The following is a 22,202-nucleotide window of genomic DNA, read 5'->3' as shown; positions in this document are numbered from 1 at the left end:
ACGGTACACAGTGTCTGTATGCATGTGCGGCCGTTCAGAACCATTCTCACTCCCATATTGTCGATGTTAAACTTATAGAAAAGTTCAATCTACAAGATATTGTATCTCCTGATTATTTGAAGCAACTTCTCCTTTTTACTGGATATGACAATATCATATCAATAAGCAAAATAAACGAAGAAAGACTTTTGCCAAAGAAAAGTTAACTTTATTGTTAACTCCTGAAGAAAAAAAAGATTTTTTTGGTATATACACGACAAAAGAACAATATTTTGAAATTTTATTTAGGCGTAAAGAATTATTAAATATATTAATTAAAAGTAGTAAAAAGTTTCTTGAATCTACTATTCTTGAAAAAACTCAAGAAAAAAATTTAGAATGTTTATGTGACGTTAGTACACAACATCAAAGCACGTCTAATAAACGTAAATGCTTAAATAAAGATAGAAATATAAAACGTAATAAAAATAATTTTGATGATACAATTAATACATCTAAAAACAAATCTTCTTATTTAACTGAAGACGATAAATCTAATGCTGTTAATCATATTAAAAATGTAGTTTCAAATTATATTATTAAATTCCTACATATAATATTAAATTCCTACAAAACATCGATTATGATGAAGCTAAAAAATCACAAACTCTTTCTAACTTAGATAATATTAGCATAGAAATAAAAAATCAAACTGCTTATGTAAATTGCACAGAGTGCAATTTTTTTTCTAAAACATTTACACAAATTGAAAATAATAAATATAAATGGGTTCTTTCAAATTTTAATAAGCATTTTAAAATGCATTTTAAAAATAAAAAATCAAAATATGGTAAAAAATTCTAATATTTTAAATTTTCTTCAAGTAAATCCAAAATCTAATGTAATAGAAAAAAATAATGAACAACCTGATGAATGTAATAATAATGTCGTCATAATTCCGTATGATAATGCACTCAAGAAAATACATGTATGGAAGCTGAAAAATTATCAAGTGTCTCATTATGTTCTTCATCAAGTGTTGATGATTCGATTCAAAAAGAAATTAATTTTATTGAAAATGTATCACAAAGTTCTAATTTCATATGTACTCAATTTTATACGGATGATCAACTAACATCATATAATGCAAGTCTTTTCTTGGATTTTTCCTCGGATTTTTCTAAGAGTAAAATTACTAAGGAGGCAAATCAAAATGACAACAGCAATTCTGATGAAATTATCTAGCTTCCACAAAAAATAACAAATTTTCCAAGCAGATTAGATCGAACAAAGACAAAAAGAAATCTTGTTTTAGATATAAATCAAACGAAAATCACAAACTTTGTTAAAATTTGTGAACGTATCAAACAGCATGTAAATGAATGTGAAATAATTTCTCAAGAGTTTGTTTCCAATTTAAGACTTTTGGATGAGGAAAAATATTATGCTGCCTATTATAATAACACATTCTATATTGGAAGAGTCATTGAAATATTTGAAAATTCTACAAAAATTAAATTTTTAAAATCCGAATTAGATGTTTATAAATGGCCCAAAGAAACAGATATTCAAATAGTACAAAATGAATACTTATTCTTTGGATCAGTTACTCTAATTGGAACCGAACCGTTTTATTTAAATAGACATGAAAAAATATTAATTGAAAAAAGATACAAAGAATTAAAGAGAATATATAATGATTAACTATATGTAACTCAAATATGTGTACAAATATTTGTATTTTATATGTGTTCATGTTCGTAAATTTAAAATGAAAGATTTTTATTCTAAACTTATATATATATATATATATAAAAGTTTAGAATAAAAATCTTTTATTTTAAATTTACGAACATGAACACATATAAAATACAAATAAAATTAGTACAGATCGGAATAAAATCATTAATGATTTTATAAATTATAATATTTAGTTATACATATATTTTTTAATTATTCATGTATATATTTATTTTATATATATATATATATATATATATATATATATATAGGTAAATGAATAATTAAAAAATATATGTATAACTAAATATTATAATTTATAAAATCATTAATGATTTTATTCCGATCTGTACTAATTTTATTTGTATTTTATATGTGTTCATGTTCGTAAGTTTAAAATAAAAGATTTTTTTTTAATTAATAATTGGAACAAAGTTTAAAATAAGACATTTTTTAAAATTTATAATATGTATATTTTGCAAAATAAAAAATTATAAATAAATATATTTGCATTACATAGAATTACTTTATATTTCATGGAATTGTTTCGTATTACGTCGCATTACTTAGAGTACATGGTGCATTACATGGAATTACTTGAAATTACCTGATAATTCGCAATACATGTACAAATTTTTAGTCAGTGAGACACCCCTTGATTTTTTCTCGATTCTTTCTCCGCACTCTTTCTCTCCTTCGCATAACTAAGCTATTTTGCTCGGTGCAAACGCCCTTCCTTCTGACGGTTCTCTATTTATAACATAACACGTGTTCTTAAAGGAGATTCTCGTTTCGCGTTTACAATATGCTGCAGTTATAAATCGGCATGTTGCAAAAAAAATATGATTGATGAGAGGATATTATTTAATTGGATATTTATCGCAAAACACCGATGTTACGGATTAAAATTATTCACTTTCCGCTTGATTAATAAAACTGTTCTATTCATCAAAATTTTTATATATTTATTTGTTATTTATTTTCTATTTCTGTGTCCCGATTTGTCGGATAATGTTTACAGTAATATTATACGTTTTGCAGGTATTGCAGTATATCGTGCCGTCTAAATTTATTACCTTGGAAATATGTTGTTCGTAAAGAACGAGGCTTTACCTTCGCACAGATACCGATAGTATTGGGATATATTACCGTCTTTTCAAGCATGAACCTAAAGCCGATTCGTTATGATTGCTACCTAAATGAAATTTTCAAGGAACTGCGACCGATATATACGGAGAGAAGAGAAAATACTGTTCTAAACTTTTATCAGCTCTTGCCATATATCTTTTTATCGTCAAAGTACCTTCTTCGACTTTATTACGATGATCGGCTTAATATCGGTCGCACCGTTTCTGATGTAAGACTCGTAATTAAATGAGAAATGTAAGAAAAAGCTCGACGAACGAGAGAACGCGGCAACGAGCTCGGCAGAATTAAATTACGACCCGAGTTTGAAAGTACAGTCATGTGTTAATATTTTCTTAAAGGGTATTAGAGTTAAAAGTTTAATATTTCCTTCTACCACGACTTTAATAGTTGGATAAACGAAATATAGTTGGTTGTCTGGTATAGAATTTATTCTTCATTATCCTAATTAGTATGCGCGACCGTAAAATGGATACGGGTTCAACATTTATGCGGAACCATAATAGTAATGCAGAATTTAAGCACTTTAATTTTCCTTCGGTGATAAAATTACCGCAATTTCGGTTTACATAATTCTCGCTAACGTATCTGATTTTTACGTGATTATTTTATACGTTACATTTTGTATAATCACTAATGTATGAATCTCGCTGTAGATACATACCCCTTTTTGCAGAGTTTAACGCATATATCGCGGCCTGAAATGTACACCTGCGCACGTAGTTAAGTTTCAGGGTAGCTTCGACGATCCCTGATCATCCGCCGGTGAACAATTACACGGATATTTGGTACGGCACATTGCACGTCCACACGCGACAATAGCTTCCTAATGCTCTTAATACCTGCCATAATTCTAGGCATGATGTTCGTGGGTGTGCATTTCGTAGCGTAGTATTGTATAGCAACGTTTCAGCGTAATTGGTCCGGCCGAGATTCACCCCACAGTGTTTTCTCACACCTCCCCCTCCTCTTCCCCCTCCCCTCCCCGGTGGGATTCACCGTCCGGCGATTATATTATAGTGTTAAAGCATTAGTGCATACTCGTAAACATGCGGCATAATGAGCCAGCTGCATTCGCAGACATGAACAACTTTGCTGTTTCCCTCCCTTTTTCGCGCAGCTCACGCTGCGAAGACGAACCAGCAGGTTTGATTTATTTACGCCGAATTGCAGTCGGTTGCATTTTTTTATTTTATTCCATAAATGCGCGATGAAAAATGGGGAGATTTACTAAATTTACTAAAGAGTAAATTAGTATGACAATTAGATACACACACACACACACACACACACACACACTGAAAAAAAAATTCTGGGTAAATCTATGAGATGCATTTAGTAATGCATTTTTTGAAATATTTAGTTTTTATCATCAAGTATGATAATAATAACAAAATATTTAGTAATAGTTATAAACATTTTCCAAAAATAGTTATAAATATTTTACGTTTAATTGAGTTTACTAAATATTAAAAATAATTAAATAATTTCGTCTTAATTACCTATACGTTTAGTTGAAACTATTTCACCACAGCGGTGAGTAACATTTATCAAGTTTGGATTATTATAACCAAGTCTTTTTTTCAGTGTACATGATTATTAGTCGTAAATAGAAATTAACATTAGAGATTGATATATTTAATATATATTTGTTTTTTATCTTCTATATAATTTATTTTTGACTAATCCATTATTATTTTTACTAGCCAAGTGATATTGGATTAGAGAAATCAAATTTATACAATCGGGAAATTACGGAGGTCATGATTTGTATCGCATTCGGTCTCAATTTTTATAGGATTACTTGCGCAATGTTTCACGGATTTATTTTTTGTTAAACGTATTATATGGCAGGATTTTACGTATGTATGCATTTTGAAAAGAAGAAACCTTTCGCGTTTTAGCTCGATTTTCCACCTCGAAAAATATTTTTTACTCCTGTCATACGAATATCTGGTGCACTCCTGTCACGAGATATAGCGTAACGCGATACTCGGATATAAGGCAAATTTTTACGCCGTCCATTTGTATTTTTTATTTATTAATGCTTTCATCGCGAACGCGAAATCAGAAGCGACAATCGTATCATACAAAAGATGTCTTGACTTAAAAGAAATGTGTGAAAGTTAAACTTGATGCATTGTTCAAATAATTTTTTTAATAGAATAGTTTGATAATCGATCGGAGTAAGTTATTAAATCACGAAGGTTTGATAAAAAAAAATCTTGGAAAGTTCAATAGAAAAATATTGATCGGAATTGTCTGTTTTTAAGAATTGCAATTTTTCACAAATTTCTATTAATACGAGAGCTTATACGGAGATTTTTTCCGTATTTAAATTATTTGCGTACTGCAGTTTGACAAGTGCGTTCTGCAACAACTGCACGATACGAAAGGCGTGCGTGTGTGTATTTTTTTTCTCTTTTAATCACACGAATGCGTAATGGCTTCCGCTTTTATCCCAGTTCTACCTTTCGACACTCGTATACAGTTAACATGATATTCCTCGAAAAAATATTTCACCGAGTGAAATGTCGGGCTAAAAAGATCTACGCGACCGCGACAGTACCCTTCTTGCGAATGCTCACCGTGAGTTTTCTATCGTTGTGGTTCTAGGGTGCAGCGGGAAAAACTAATAGTGGTGAGATCGAGGAGGAGGACGCTGCGAAATAAAGCGAGAAGGATAGCGGCGGATAAAGCTCGAAGTGATTCAGAAAGAGAGATACGCTCGCTTAGTGCGGCTTCGTGTGTGTATAACATACATGTACATATGCGCGACTATATCTCTGAAAACGCGCCGAATTACCGCAGTGCGCAGTATTTATCCGTTTTAATTTTATTTCGTCTCCGGCTTCTGCTGCGCGCGTTAATCACGATTAAATAGCATTCCCTCCCCATCGGCAGAAAAAAGAGAATTCAAAATTTTATGAGTCGTTTCCGAGCAATTGCGGTTATCGCGAGAGAGTCTTCCTTATTAAAAATAAAATGAAAAATAAAAAAATCAAGGGGTTTCGAGTGTGTTTCCGGTCTGGAGAGATCTCGAGATATAGGACGTCGCAGACGCTCTGTGTGTTTGTGCGGTAGATTCTCGTTTATTATTTTTAACGCACAGCTTTTCACGGTGCTTGTGCAGCGAAATGAAAAAGGACGTCAGAAGGCCAGTGATACCGAGGATGGTAGTTTTGATATACGGCTCGCTTGTCTCGAAAGTGGTGAAGTGCAAATCCACAAGAGGCGCAATATTTTTACGATAAATAGGGGCGCAAAAAATTTTAAAGAGGAAATATATACGTATATACTTCGTTCGGCAATCCTGAGGAAAACTTGACGGAAAATAAATTTACTCCCTTCTCTCTTTGTTTCAGGTAAGCCGCAAGAACGTGTGCCATCAAAAATTCCCTCGCAGATGCGGTATGAGAGATGTGCGTGTCCCGTAGAATCGCAGTTATGGTAATGTAAGAAATATATATCGTTGCATTTAAGATGATATTGCGCTCTCGGATCTCGTGAGGGAACACATCTGAATTTGTGCCCCGGATTCGGGGGTATCATTATTGTCACCCGCGAAAGGAATTCTAAAAATTCCGCGACGCGAACCGTGCGACGGTTTATGCACGCTTTGTTATGTTCCCCGCGTAGTTTCCTTGCTGGGAAATTCCTTTCGGACAATAAACCGTAGATCATGACAAATAGCCGAGACGAGGTGGGCGGCGCCGGGTAGCATCAAGCGGGTTAATTTTTAACTCCCCCTCGTAACCAAGAGATTTATCGCGTCGGCCTTTGTTAAGCCGACATTCTCTATATACATACGTATATGTATATGTATATGCATTGCTCTGTATCTGCATCGTTTTGTACGCAGTTACGCCACTGTATGTATATTTTCGTGCATCGATGCAAAATACGCGCGAATGTTTGGAAGAGAAAAAAATGTAATTTTAGTTCGGATTATAGGGCGCAACGATATCCTCCGAAAATTGAATGATGGATGTTTTTGCAGTCGCGGAATAATATTTCTTGCCGCTACGCGATTGTCGCGATATGATTTTTCTATCTCGATCGTCTATTTTTCCCGTACTCAAATACGTATGTCCCTCCTGAAGTACTTTGGCCAATTGTCGACGGTATCCTGTGTAAAATATAGGAAAGTTTGAATTGGCCACCGAATCGAATGCTATTTCTGTTAGCGACTTGATTAAAATTCAACGTGACCGTCGCCGGTCGTTTCTCGCAAGTGCATTCTCCGACTCTTTCGTTTCGGCTGCAGATCGTAGGACAATCGTGCTCTTGTACGCGTTTTCCGTGCGATGCTCACGTATGTACGTATATATGGGCACGCTTCTGTATGCGTTTAAATCACGGAATATGGACTACAGATACTCGAAAGATTTATACGAGCGGATTAAAAAACAAAGACCATAGCCAAGTATACGTTACCGGTACATTCTGTTTAATTAAAGCTACTCGATGAAGTCTGCAGTGTATGTGTGCACGATACATTTTCTTTTCCCTGTCGGATTCACTTTGTTTGCCTTTCGTAATTTGAATATCAACAGGTTACTTAGGTGCAGCAAACGTTGTACATTATTACTTTTTTAAATGAATACTCATTCTAACTCAAAAAAATATGATATATGAGTATTGAATCTACAAATTATATACACATTATGTTCACAAAGAAATTTAATTTTTAAAAAATTATAAAATCATAATTTATTGCACTTGTAAGTTCCCAATAATGTTAAATTTTCAAAGTATTTTTTCCAATTTATGATTTTGTCTTAACTTTGATGTGTCTCTCATCTCTGTTTAATGTTCACAAGAATAATTATAGTTTATTTTTACACAAATTATATAGACTTAGGGACGCGTCATATAATTATCGCTCACCCATTTTCTACACATCACCGCTCACGTGCAAGCAATTATCTTTAATTAGCGCCATAGATCGAGAAGTAATGTGCCTTTATATAGCCGCGAATGCGCCGCACGCATTTATACCGGTCATTTATCAGCACCCCTTTCCGCTCTTCTCACCGATTTTCGGTCGTTGACAGGCTGTGCTCAAAATAGTATGCACCCTTCGTGCTGGAACAATCGCGCGGGGGGAGGCTGTCGTTGCAAAAAGTACCGAACAATGGCCGCTTTACAAGCGTCATCCACGTTCTATAAATCATAGTTACGCGGTGGGGCGTCTTTTTATCCGAGGTCGCGCTGGAAACATTAGGTTCTCTCGCGTAAATATGCAGAAAAATTGTGTCAAATCTGACGCTTTCTTTGTTCAAGATAAGGAAAATCAAATGTCAAATTTAACGTATTCATAATAATTTATCATTTTTATTCTCTTCACTAATCAACTTATCTCTTAAGTGAAGTCGCTTAATCGTGAAAATATATGTGTGACAATATATTTTATATACATATGCATATACTTTGATCGTTACGTTCGATAATTTTTTTTTTATTGTGATAAGTATTATTCAATTCACGTTATCCATCGTAATAATTTTATCGTCTTAATATAATTTTCTGAAGTTTAATTCTCACATTGAGAACTAATTATAGCTGATCCTTTGCATTCGTACGGTTCGCGGCTTGTCGTGTATAAATAACCTCGTTTCTCTCTCTCTCTCTTTTCTCTCTGTATCTGTCCCTTCCTCCCTCCCTCCCTCTCTCTCTGTCTCTCACTCATTCTCTCTGTGTACTCCCGGGAGTATAATTTCCCCTAATTAGAACAAAATTACTAATTACGTTCCGCGCAACATGCAATTAATTTTCGGTGAGATAGGAGGGGGGGGGAGAGAGAAAGATATATGTACAACTTCCCATTTCTTCTTCCCGAGTTAGCGGCGCCGGAAAAGGAGACGGAATTTCGCTACGGCAAGATGTATGAGCTCCGACTACAAGCAGCCAATCTCTGTCGGATCTTCTTTTTTTTCCTTACTCGCCATCTCGTTTTTTCAAGCGATTTCTCCGGAAGCTGATGTGTCAGAAAGCGAAGGTATGCCGGGATGCACATTTTCGAAGAGACAGGGCGGCTAGTCTTAATTATACGCGTCAGTGCGTCCGCTTAAATAGGATTTTACTATAATCATAATAGACATTTCATCCATCCGTCTTCTTCCTGCGTTGAGCCGCTATTGCGACGAATAATTACTGTAATTCGTAACACTTAATAGACTGTGCTTATTTATTATCTGAGGGAGATCAAGATGACTTGTGGAATCATTTATACTTTCTTGGAGATGACTACAATCATTTAATTAATAATTGGCAGTTTGTATTAATTATTAATTATTAATTTTTATGAGTAACAAATGAAGTCGAACAGAGCGACTCGTCATCTAATATAACTTCAATAGATAATTGCTTTATGAATTAATGAAACAAATAATAATATTTTAACGTATTTTTGTGCTCACAAGTTACGATAAAATGTGGATTAAGGCAATGCTTCAGGCAAATCTCATTCTCGGTATTTAAATTCGCGAGTCGTATTTCTAGCTGAATTTTTATTTTTGTTAACTGAAACGGAAGAGCTGCTGTTGTTCAAACGATCTTTTTATAAATTCTACGTTGCATCGTCTTGACTGGCTTGTCTTGACATTTTACACTCCTCCTCCTTTTGTATAAGATCTTTTTCCCTTATTCTTTATTCTATGCTGCTTGCTCCTGCTCGACGGTACTTTATTTACCGTGAAATTCGTCACGACGAAGCATAAGAGTGCAGTTTCACGTTTCATGCGACGACGGTTCGTTTTCTTACCGCAATTTTTGCGAAAGATATGCCCCAAGATCCTCTTCTTCAATAATTTATGAATAGAATTTATAAATAGAAGTTACACATAATATATATATATATATATATATATATATATATATTTATATTATATTTATATTATATTTATATTTATATTTTTAATTTATTTCTAAATTTTTTATTATTTTATTATATATATTTTCAAATTTTTATACATTTTACATAATTGTTATTACATACATGTATATGAATACATGTATATAAATACTCATAAGCATGCTTGAACAGAAATGCTTGCGTTTAAACTATTAGTATTTTAATTTTACAATTATGGCCGGCTTATTTATACCAATAAATAATAGAATAAAAAAGAGAAGTCGATCTCATATCGTGATTATTTGAAGAGAAAATTTGTAACTAATGTAGACTTATTTTTTATGATTTTTTTTACTCTATTGAAATTTTTAATAAAAAAATTGTTTCCGGGGAAAGCCAATATTAATTAAACGCAACCAAATAAAACACGTTAATTACACGTAAATTTTATTGATTATAAATTACTTAGAAAGAGCACGTTTTTTATAATTTGTAGCTTCATTATCGCATATGAATTTTTAAAAATTACGGATCTTTTTCTCTCTCTCGTAGCAATCTATCGAAAGAATGCATAGCTTCGCATTTCCCGCGATAGGGATTTCCTTTAGAGCGTTTTATATGGGAATGATTGCATGAAAATTTATTATAATGACGCGGATGATCGTGTCCATACGATTTCTACTCCTTTTCTGACGTATTATATTTATGATACTTTCTTCAATTTAGACGTGTAAGAAATGATTGATATAAAATTATTCAATTTCAAGGCTTCAATAATCTCACTTGAATTACTCACTAGTGATCCAAATGATCGATTAATATCGAATATGAAACGAGTTTCTGAATCTATGTCTTGGTTTTATAAATCTAAAGCCTTAAGAACTATTCTCGACGTTAAATTTTAAGATAGGAATATTTTATGGCACCGAATAGAGCACGAATTGCGCATAATGAACTTTTATCGTAAATTTATTGGATTCATTTTAATATATCGGTTAGTTTCATCATTACAGATACGAATTCCGCAACCTTCCTTTTTTTGTCGATAGAATATTTATTCATTATAACGGTAAAGTCTTTCTAAGTTTTTTGCTCAAAAATATCGTGAGTAGAGAATCTTTTAAAAAAAATTATAACGTGAGTTCAGCACTTAAAATGTCTAATTTTGTAGGCGATATTTCTCATGTTTCTTCTCCGATCAAAATCATATTATTGAGATAATACGAAATTGGACAGCTGAAATCCCCAAAGAAAAAGGATATGATTCTGGCGCCAACCCAGTTTGGCTCTTCCGTAGGTGTTGCGATTCACTTTCTCTCTCTCTTTCTCTTTTACACGGGACTAGCGGCTTTATGAATATTCCATCCGCGTACTTTCGCGGTCGCGATTGCGCAACTGCGACACCGATGACTGCGGCAGCGCGGTGCGGAGATGTGAAGCGGGCTTAAGGCAGCCGAGCCGACACAGAAGAGCCATCACTTTCGTTCTCGGTTCCGGTTCAGGGTCGCGGACGACCCACTTCAGGGTCACGATAGTGTTGTGCGACCGCGTGTCATGCACACACATGCACACACATGTGCCACAGGAGTCTGGTCAGCGGGCGATGACTTGCGCGTGAAATTTAATTGAGAGCAAATTGAGGCGGAATGAGACCGGATAGCTTCGTCGATGCTTGAACGTCGGAATTGGGGTGTCCTAGATAAATAGATAGAAAGTAAAGAAAAATTTGCCTGATTATATTGTATTACCTTCTTCGAGTGATAAATAGCGAGCAATCATCTGATATCCACCGCGAATTTCCATTAGCGTTATTGCCAAGATTAAGAGAAACGGAGAAATCGAATTTTCTCGCTTCTCACAAAAGTTATGAGACTCGCGATATGGGGCATACATTTAGACCATGGCAAGCCGGATTCATCGTAATGCGAGATTTAATCTTTTTGCGAAATCCAATTTTCATCATAATCAATATGAGAGAGAAAAATGCGCGTAACGTAATTTACTAGGATGAGAACTGAATTTATAAAGCGCGTAATTTGATAAGTACAAAAAGTAAAATAGAAATTTGGATATATCAAGGTAATCTTTTTAAAGCAGCATATATGATAAAATTATATAAAGAGCTTGTGAGATTGGATCTCTTTATACACTTGCTTATCCAAAACGTGAAGCTTAAATCCATCCTTGATACTCTTCTTTGATCTCCGATAGATACGAGTCCGCCTTTTGATACTATCTTTTTGCGAGGAAAAAGCTAGCGCTTTTTCTCGATTTCTAGCACGATACAAAGTAAAGCCTGTGATGTTTATTTAGAATTCTCCACGGTTGCTACGTATGCTCGCATTTGTTCGGGATTCTTGATTTTCAAGAAATTGAAGACAGCTCGTTCCACTTGCCTAGTGAACCCGTAAGATTGCGTGGAATAAAAAAGGCGTCCCGATGTCTTTTGAATGGAAAAGCATAAAAGACGACGCGAGCTCCAGTAATTTTTCCGATTCCGTAGTTTGAATAAAAATATACTGCTGCAGTTGTGTGTAACTGCAGTGACAATTGTGAAAATAGCTGTACGATGAAGCTGTATTTTAAGCTGCTTAATTGCACATAATCAATATTATTGTGTACACCAAGATTTTCAAACAAGTAATTTTATGCTAACCAAATATGATATTTTTGACGAATTCGTGAAAAGCATTTCGAGAGTATTATTGCCAAAATTAAACATAAAGCGTCCAGCGAATGAATCCACATTAATTCGGCGTAATTCTATATTTTCCATCGTTTCATTCGACGATATTCTACTGATGAATGTAATCACGATCTACTTGTGAAGTATTATGTCATGCAGACGTAATAAAACCGTGTTACAACTGTGCATCCCCGGTGATGATACACGAAGCGTAAGGAAAGCGTAGATTACATTGTCGATAATTTCTTACCGTTGTATTAAATTGATGTAATACAAAGAAAATATATATATAATTGGCCGCAAACGAACGTGCAATAATGAGATAATAGTAAGACATGTCATAATTGCACTGGAAGGAGAATATAAATGGCGAATTACAAGGACAAGCCCCCGAGGTCAATTTCATTAACGAGTTCCGCATACATGTACTTCTTTCTAGGGTGAATAGCGTATAAACTGAAGTTAATTTTACCCCGTTTTAACATTATTAATCCGCAGTTTGCTCTACGACCTTAATATCGTTGGTAGAAAATGAAGGAATTAGCGGCGGTTGTTTCGCGACATTCTCGTCGACTTTTAATGCGGCGAGATCTATGATTAGCGTTGATGTAATTTACTTCGCTAACGAATTATTTTTTATTTTAATATGAAACCATCAACTTGTTATAAAGTTATGGAAAAGACTTCGTATTTTATATGCGTTTATAAAGTTATATTAATATGATAATTCTCGGTTAAAGAGAGGATTATGGTAAGAGAAACTGAACTTTTTGCAATGATAAAAAAATATAATTTCTCGAAATGAATTTTTATTCAAACCCTTTCTACGTGTCACGTTACATTAAATATAGAAAATAAAAGAAATTTTCTCTCGCAAGTTTGGCAATTCTATTTTTACGAATAGGTCACCGGATAATAGAATTTAAATCGAAGACGAACGAAAGAAAGACGTGCATTAAAAGGAAGAGATTACTTTCATGAAGATGACGAGCATTTCTCAATGCGAGACATTTTGCGAAATCGCGCGAAACTGTCAGTATTTCGACAAAAACTCCCTCTGAGATAAAATGAAGAAGGAAGCGACGACGGAAGTTAACCGTTTTTATGTGTAAAAGCTGTAATACGAAGAGAGCGATAAGCCGATGTGCTCGTTTCTGATAGACATCATGAAGGGGCGGTATCTTACCCATCTTAAGTGCCGTTTGGGACGCATTTCTTTCATTCAAGATATATAACTGAGATTACACAGCTTTTAAAGTCTCATTTGCGAATTACAGGAGTGACGCACAGTTATGTCACATTCGATGGGGAATATTATTAAAATTTATAGCATGCGATTAAACGTTTTCTTTATTGTTCAACTTACAAAAAAATAATCATATTTGAAACATTATATTAATTCTTAATTCTCATAACAAATAAACATTGCAGAATATCCTATCTTGTATTTTGCATTAATTAATGAAAGTATTTCTTTTCCTAAAGTTATTAAAATACTTAATATTAAATGATTTATAAAATAATGACATATACAAGGTGTTTCTTAATAAGTGCGAAAAATTTTAGGAGATGATTCTTTGTCGAAAATTAAGAGGGGTTTTTCATATAAACATATACTCCTATAACCTCTATTCAATTTTTTATTAGAACTTTTTAATGGGCCGGAATATAATCATCTAAAAATATGCATTAAAAAGTTTGATTTATTTAGAAACTTTTTTATTTCTTTTATTTTTTTCATAAAATCAGTAGTTTTCAAGAAAAAAAATAAAATACATTATCATGCACAGCACGATGCTAAATAGCATAGGTTTCAAATTACGAGAAGTTAAATTTTAAAGTAAAAATAAAATTAGAGTAAATATTGAAAAAATTGGAATAAAAATAAAATTATAATAAAACCCTAAAAACCTAATTTTTATCCATTTTTGGAGGAGTATAACTTCACAGGGAGAGATGTAGGAGTATATGTTTATATGAAAAACCCCCCTTAATTTTCGACAAAGAATATCATCTTCTAAAATTTTTCGCACTTATTAAGAAATACCCTGTATAATGCTGCTTGGATAAGTAACGTTATTTCTTTACTGATATATATATTTATCGTCCATATTTTTCCCATATTTTCCCAATGTTTGAATACGCGCTGCGGCGATTTCCAAACACTTTGTAATCGCTAGGACGACCGAATTTCGCGACCCAATTCCGTTTGCAAATTTCGCTCGCAATGATTTGACGCGCGCGCGTATCGCCCTAACAAGTTTCATCCACCCTGCGTTTTCCGTTGCCGAAGTCGCGTCCGTAATTCACGGTGACCGCGGACGTGGGAGAGCTTTAATCGCGTTGCCGTGAGTCATTAATTACTCGATCACGACACGCGATACAATCGATCTCGTCGCCTGTCCCATCGACCGCCCGATGCTCGGCCGCCGCCCATCCCCGTTAATTGATTTCCCTCGATGTGTCGCGCGAGCGCGAGAACGCGAATGGTCACCGCGATAATTATCGTACGCTCGAGTTGCGGTGTCACGGCCGTGAGAACCGTGATGTAAAAAAGGGCAAGAGCGATTTTTACAGCGTCGCGTGATCAATTTCTCCCACACGTAATAAATTTCCAGCAGTGTCGCGATGCAACTGGTAAAAGTTACTCTCGACGTTATAGAGTAATAATCCCGTCGATATTAATTTTCTTCTAATTAAATAATAATAATAAATTTCTTAAAGAAAATTATGGAAATTAAGAACTTTAACTCGCTGATTTAAATCCTTGTTAATTGAGGTGGAATAGGAAGCTTCTTCGATATATGTTTAATGGATAAACTAATTTCATAGCAGTTCGTCTGATTATCTTGTAAAATCTTTTAGATAAATGTTGTTTTCAATGTGAACTATTTTTTTTTGCGATCTGTCATTTTTATTGCGATAATGAGCGACGTCTGGAGAAATGGATCCGAGTCAAGCTTGACGCGTTTGCACAATCGACTGATTCTTACAATTTATACAGTAACGATGACGACTTAATATAATATGCATTCGTCTTCATTTTCCTCTCCATAATGTCCAACCTACTGCACATATTTCTGTATTTTGACTGCCGTTTCAATTACATAGTACGATCACGTCTCTTCGTATGAAATACGCGGGTCGCTTCCATTTATCTCGCTGTTCGTTATTCTTTGTCAAAGGGAAACATGGAAAAGTTTGTTCTATCGTGAACGTAAATGAAGGCGCGCCACGAAATGAAGCATGTATATTACATTCAATTATAAAGTTAAATTGTCTATAACTAAATCATTATTTCTTATTGCCTATCTTATTCTTATATACTATCAACTCGTTTTTTTTTTAATTTTTAACGAAGAGTTGCGATTGGAAGGAATCGTAATTGAGAATTACATTCACATGTAAAATTATGCGCATATATTAAATGATATATTCGAAAGATTACAAACTTTACAAATTTTTCCAGGTGCTCGGCTGTCATATTTTTCCCCTATGAGGAATTAGCATGTTATAATTCGTCGGATATGATATATCTCCTTCGTGCCTCAGATATTAGAAATGCCATCCGGACAACAGTCGCATGACCAATCGGTTGGCATCCCCTGCTTTTTTATTAAAAAAATTCCATCGGCAACAGCAGTTTCCCGACGATCGTTCTTATATAACGACTTTAACCGTCACGAGTACATTAAGAAACGAATATCACCGGAAACCGTTGTTTGTTTCTTGCGGTCCGTAGCGGAATCGCGGAACGAAACACCGCTTCTTTTTCTAAACGAGCTTCAACATCTGCAAGCGCCGTTTTAGCTCCGATTCTTCACGACGTTCAACATCAGCTGATCGTTGATGTTGAAATAAAGAGAAATGCCGGAAGCATCCGGCGACCATTTATTGCAACGGTCCCGGTGCTGTATATATCTCGATCTGTACGTGCTGTGGCATTAATATGCCGCATTGCGAGCGATCGATCTTCGATTTGTACGCGATTATAGGCGATAAGAAAAATACGATGTTTAATTCAAGAAGCAGAAGATAAGTTGAAATAGCTAATTAAGATTAAAATTGTTAGTTGAATTGTTAATCGATAAAAATTCTTGCTACCTAAAATTATTATTCTATTGCGTATTTATCTGTAGGAACTTACAAATTTAAATCTATCGAGATCCAAATTTTTAGATATTATTAATTTCGGATGATATTATTAATTCGGAGATATTATTAATTCGGAGATATTATTAATTTCGAATTTCATGGAAAAGATGTGTTATTTAAAGTTTGAACCAAAGACGTTGCGACTGATGAAATGAAGTAGCCTCGAGATACGTAACGTCACATTGCGCGTTTCCCTTTTTCGACGTCCCACGTTTAGGACACAGCCGTTGCCGAGCGTCGAATGCATGGTGATCGCCTTATTTCGCCATGGCTTTATCCCCCTTTCACCGTCCGTTACCTCTCGTAACCCCACGTCCCATTCAATGGTAAAAATAAAAGGGAAGCGGCACAAGGAAATTTCTGAAATTCGGTGAAAACGCACAGGCATCGAACGACGCCATATGGCGAGGGAAACGTCTGCGTTCTAATACGTTATTTTATGGGAACGTATCCGCTTCCAGCATTTTGGCAGAAATGGACTGCTTGTTATTTATGGGAAATGTGCGTTTTCACAATATGCGCTATTTTACTACATTAGTAGGCGCCATCAATGTGCGTTGTATATAATGCTATTGACATATATGATGTTATATGTTGTTTTAATTGACATTAATATATGCGATACGTGTATACATATATTTGAACTTAGGGATATTTGATATTTCTATTTATTTATTTATCTCAGCTTTTGAACAAAAACGTTTCGTTAAATTACTGACTGATATGGCAGATAAATTGTAATTATAGAAATAATATAACATGTATATCAAGAAAGGGGAAAAAATTAATATAAATCATTTTTATATTAAAAGATAAATTCTCCATCTCTTTTTGAGAACGGAAAATAGATCATAACTAGATCAAACACACATTTTACACCTGTTTTAAAATAAATCCTCGCGTTACATCGGTTTTGATATTCCACGTAAAAATAAGGTATTCTCGCATAGCCAGTGGCAGAGATCGAAAATACCACCGAGCGCGATCGCAGTCGATGTTTTAAACAAGCACTTGGCGAAAGATAGCACTCGCAATCGATACTTGAAATCTCCCGCCGTCGCTTTCTCAAGTCACGAAGATAACTTTTTATCCCTTAACACAGTTTCCGCGCCGATGCGCATGCAGTGCAACGGGGCACGCGTGTGACGCACAATGAACCCTTTGTACAGCTCGCTCGGGCGTGCTGAAATTTCATTTTGACTTTTTTGCTTCTTGTATTCTCGGCGTCGGGGCTCCTCGGTGAAGCGAAGTCACGGGCGCGTAAAATATGACAAAGCGGACGGGCGTACGAGCGAGCGAGACGCATCCTCCATTCATGGCCGATGAAGCAAGAGAGGAGCTCTCCCGTGCTGCCGATGCACGGGAAAATCAAATCGAATCGATTTCATTGACGAGATACAATACTCGGCGCAGTGATATCTTCTACGGCATGATACAATGAAATAGAAGGAGCGCTGTCTCTTCTTGCCTCTCCAGGACAGAGCCTCGGGTTATATCCTTTGCACTCGTTTTTCCCTAACTCGTTTTTTCGCCTGCCCTCCCGTGGATGAGTAATGGTTTCTCGATCGATAACCAAGAGTAAGACGTACTTCTCTTGTAACAACCACCGAGAGAGCCCGTCTCGAGTCCAGAGATTTCAACGTAATTCCAATTCTTAAATGACTTTATACCGTAATACGACGCTAAGACGATGGTTCTTGTTGAGAACTGTCTCTGCGTTACACTGGATAGAAGTAATGACATTAACGTAAAGACGCATACATAGTTGGTGATATCATTTATCTACATTTCTATTATCGTTGGAATTGAAAAACTTACTTTACTCATAATTGAACATTTGAAATTCAATTAACGTAAATTTAAAAAACAAGTTTAAACAAGCTGTTATTTATTAAAACATAAAAAGAGTTATGCAACCCATCTAAATATCTTTACAATAATTATGTACGTAATAATAATACAGTAAATTCATTCTTCGCGGAGCAGTATAAACACAGAGATTTAATTGTCTGAGATTATTATAGCAATCATACAATCAAGGGGTGTCTCACTGTCGCAATACATGTACATTTTTCCTGGAATTACTTATGCATTACTTCGAATTACTTCGAATTATTTCGAATTACTTCGAATTACTTTGCATTACTTCGAATTACTTCGCATTACGTTGTATTATTTCGCATTTTACCGCGCTTACGTCTGAAGCAGCATCGATAGCATAGGAATGGGGATGAGTGGGGGTCATTTTGGACGGTACACAGTGTCTGTATGCATGTACGGCCGTTCAGAACCATTCCCACTCACATATTGTCGATGTTAAACTTATAGAAAAGTTCAGTCTACAAGATATTGTATCTCCTGATTATTTAAAGCAACTTCTCCTTTTTACTGGATATGACAATATCATATCAATAAGCAAAATAAACGAAGAAAGACTTTTGCCAAAGAAAAGTTAACTTTATTGTTAACTCCTGAAGAAAAAAAAGATTTTTTTGGTATATACACGACAAAAGAACAATATTTTGAAATTTTATTTAGGCGTAAAGAATTATTAAATATATTAATTAAAAGTAGTAAAAAGTTTCTTGAATCTACTATTCTTGAAAAAACTCAAGAAAAAAATTTAGAATGTTTATGTGACGTTAGTACACAACATCAAAGCACGTCTAATAAACGTAAATGCTTAAATAAAGATAGAAATATAAAACGTAATAAAAATAATTTTGATGATACAATTAATACATCTAAAAACAAATCTTCTTATTTAACTGAAGACGATAAATCTAAAGCTGTTAATCATATTAAAAACGTAGTTTCAAATTATATTATTAAATTCCTACATATAATATTAAATTCCTACAAAACATCGATTATGATGAAGCTAAAAAATCACAAACTCTTTCTAACTTAGATAATATTAGCATAGAAATAAAAAATCAAACTGCTTATGTAAATTGCACAGAGTGCAATTTCTTTTCTAAAACATTTACACAAATTGAAAATAATAAATATAAATGGGTTTTTTCAAATTTTAATAAGCATTTTAAAACGCATTTTAAAAATAAAAAGTCAAAATATGGTAAAAAATTCTAATATTTTAAATTTTCTTCAAGTAAATCCAAAATCTAATGTAATAGAAAAAAATATTAATGAACAACCTGATGAATGTAATAATAATGTCGTCATAATTCCGTATGATAATGCACTCAAGAAAATACATGTATGGAAGCTGAAAAATTATCAAGTGTCTCATTATGTTCTTCATCAAGTGTTGATGATTCGATTCAAAAAGAAATTAATTTTATTGAAAATGTATCACAAAGTTCTAATTTCATATGTACTCAACTTTATACGGATGATCAACTAACATCATATAATGCAAGTCTTTTCTTGGATTTTTCCTCGGATTTTTCTAAGAGTGAAATTACTAAGGAGGCAAATCAAAATGACAACAGCAATTCTGATGAAATTATCTAGCTTCCACAAAAGATAACAAATTTTCCAAGCAGATTAGATCGAACAAAGACAAAAAGAAATCTTGTTTTAGATATAAATCAAACAAAAATCACAAACTTTGTTGAAATTTGTGAACGTATCAAACAGCATGTAAATGAATGTGAAATAATTTCTCAAGAGTTTGTTTCCAATTTAAGACTTTTGGATGAGGAAAAATATTATGCTGCCTATTATAATAACACATTCTATATTGGAAGAGTCATTGAAATATTTGAAAATTCTACAAAAATTAAATTTTTAAAATCCGAATTAGATGTTTATAAATGGCCTAAAGAAACAGATATTCAAATAGTACAAAATGAATACTTATTCTTTGGATCAGTTACTCTAATTGGAACCGAACCGTTTTATTTAAATAGACATGAAAAAATATTAATTGAAAAAAGATACAAAGAATTAAAGAGAATATATAATGATTAACTATACGTAACTCAAATATGTGTACAAATATTTGTATTTTATATGTGTTCATGTTCGTAAATTTAAAATGAAAGATTTTTATTCTAAACTTATATATATATATAAGTTTAGAATAAAAATCTTTTATTTTAAATTTACGAACATGAACACATAAAATACAAATAAAATTAATACAGATCGGAATAAAATCATTAATGATTTTATAAATTATAATATTTAGTTATACATATATTTTTTAATTATTCATGTATATATTTATTTTTTATATATATATATATATATATATATATATATATATATAAAATAAATATATACATGAATAATTAAAATATATATATATATATATATATATATATATAAAATAAATATATACATGAATAATTAAAAAATATATGTATAACTAAATATTATAATTTATAAAATCATTAATGATTTTATTCCGATCTGTACTAATTTTATTTGTATTTTATATGTGTTCATGTTCGTAAGTTTAAAATGAAAGATTTTTTTTTAATTAATAATTGGAACAAAGTTTAAAATAAGACATTTTTTAAAATTTATAATATGTATATTTTGCAAAATAAAAAATTATAAATAAATATATTTGCATTACATAGAATTACTTTATATTTCATGGAATTGTTTCGTATTACGTCGCATTACTTAGAGTACATGGTGCATTACATGGAATTACTTGAAATTACCTGATAATTCGCAATACATGTACAAATTTTTAGTCAGTGAGACACCCCTTGCATACAATAGCTATGCAGTTTGGTTACGATCATCGGTGATTTGCTAATCACTATCCTGACATGGTTAACCATCAAACGCCGTGCAATACTCGACTGATTTCGCTGCCCTATTACTACGCTGTTATCGGGAACGGAGCCTTTAAACTTCGTAAATGGATGTTAACGTGCAAACGACATGCGTGTGCAATCAGTTTACGACCAGCTGATCCACCTAGCTATAAATTTATTTAGTACGTCCGATACACGTCGCGATGCATTGACGTATTTTCAATGTTTACGTTACAATTTTAGAGTAATTTGAGTTTATAAACGTTCTCTGCATTTTTCAAAATAAAATTACGTGATAATAAATAATAATAAAATGGTAATTAACGCGTAAAAAATAATATTTTGGAAAATAGAAGACAAGAAAGAGAGAGTGATATAATAAAATTCTTTCGGAAAAAATTTATTGCAGCGACAGGAAGATGGAAGATTTATCGAGATCTCCGATTTTACAGAAAAAAAAAATCTCATGTTGCGATCGAGTTGCGTATTTATGGCGAATTCCATTTCAACGCTGACCACTACACGGATACTCGAGTTTTGCGTAAAAAAAAAATTCCGTCCCCGATAAATCGCTTCTAGAAATACCGAGCTATGAACGACGACAGTCCCTTCAATTCCCTTCTCAATTTTCCTCCGCCATTGTTTGCGGTTTCCGCGTTATTTCCACTACGCGTACTTCGTAGCCGTCTCGTCGAGTTTGTTTCCGGCGAAATAAAATCGCTAGTCGCGCGACGACGGAGTTCGTAGCTCTCTGGTGTTCGATGAGCCATCCCATCGGCGAAATAACCCGACCAATCCACCAGAAGGACAAGGAAAAATTTTCCCGTACCAGGGATAGTCATCAAGGATAGGGAGGAGAAGAGATACTCTCTCGTGGTTTCGTCATGTGGCAGCCAGAGCC

The 22,202-nt window shown here is 33.6% G+C and overlaps 1 protein-coding gene across 4 annotated transcripts in view; it reads left to right on the top strand.

Annotated features, from left to right (window-relative positions):
- Pgant2 (polypeptide N-acetylgalactosaminyltransferase 2) overlaps positions 1 to 22,202 on the top strand; it is a 220,540-nt gene that overhangs the window by 41,881 nt on the left and 156,457 nt on the right. For 2 of the 4 annotated variants that reach the window (XM_083109469.1, XM_083109468.1), the window contains exon 2: positions 6,231 to 6,315. The exons of the other annotated variants lie outside the window; for them this stretch is intronic. Coding sequence is in view for 1 of the 2 variants with exons in the window: in XM_083109468.1 (XP_082965594.1) it covers positions 6,286 to 6,315 (30 nt within the window). In the remaining variant the exon portion in view is untranslated. The remainder of the gene's footprint in view (positions 1 to 6,230; positions 6,316 to 22,202) is intronic. 4 annotated transcript variants of the gene reach the window in all.

This window comes from Camponotus vicinus, unplaced genomic scaffold (assembly GCF_025532165.1).
Source record: "Camponotus vicinus isolate PSW18456_S1 unplaced genomic scaffold, iyCamVici1.0 SCAF_9, whole genome shotgun sequence".
Taxonomy (NCBI): Eukaryota; Metazoa; Arthropoda; class Insecta; order Hymenoptera; family Formicidae; genus Camponotus; species Camponotus vicinus.
The sequence above is the reverse complement of the archived record's forward strand: the minus strand, read 5'-3'. Positions and strand labels throughout refer to the sequence as shown.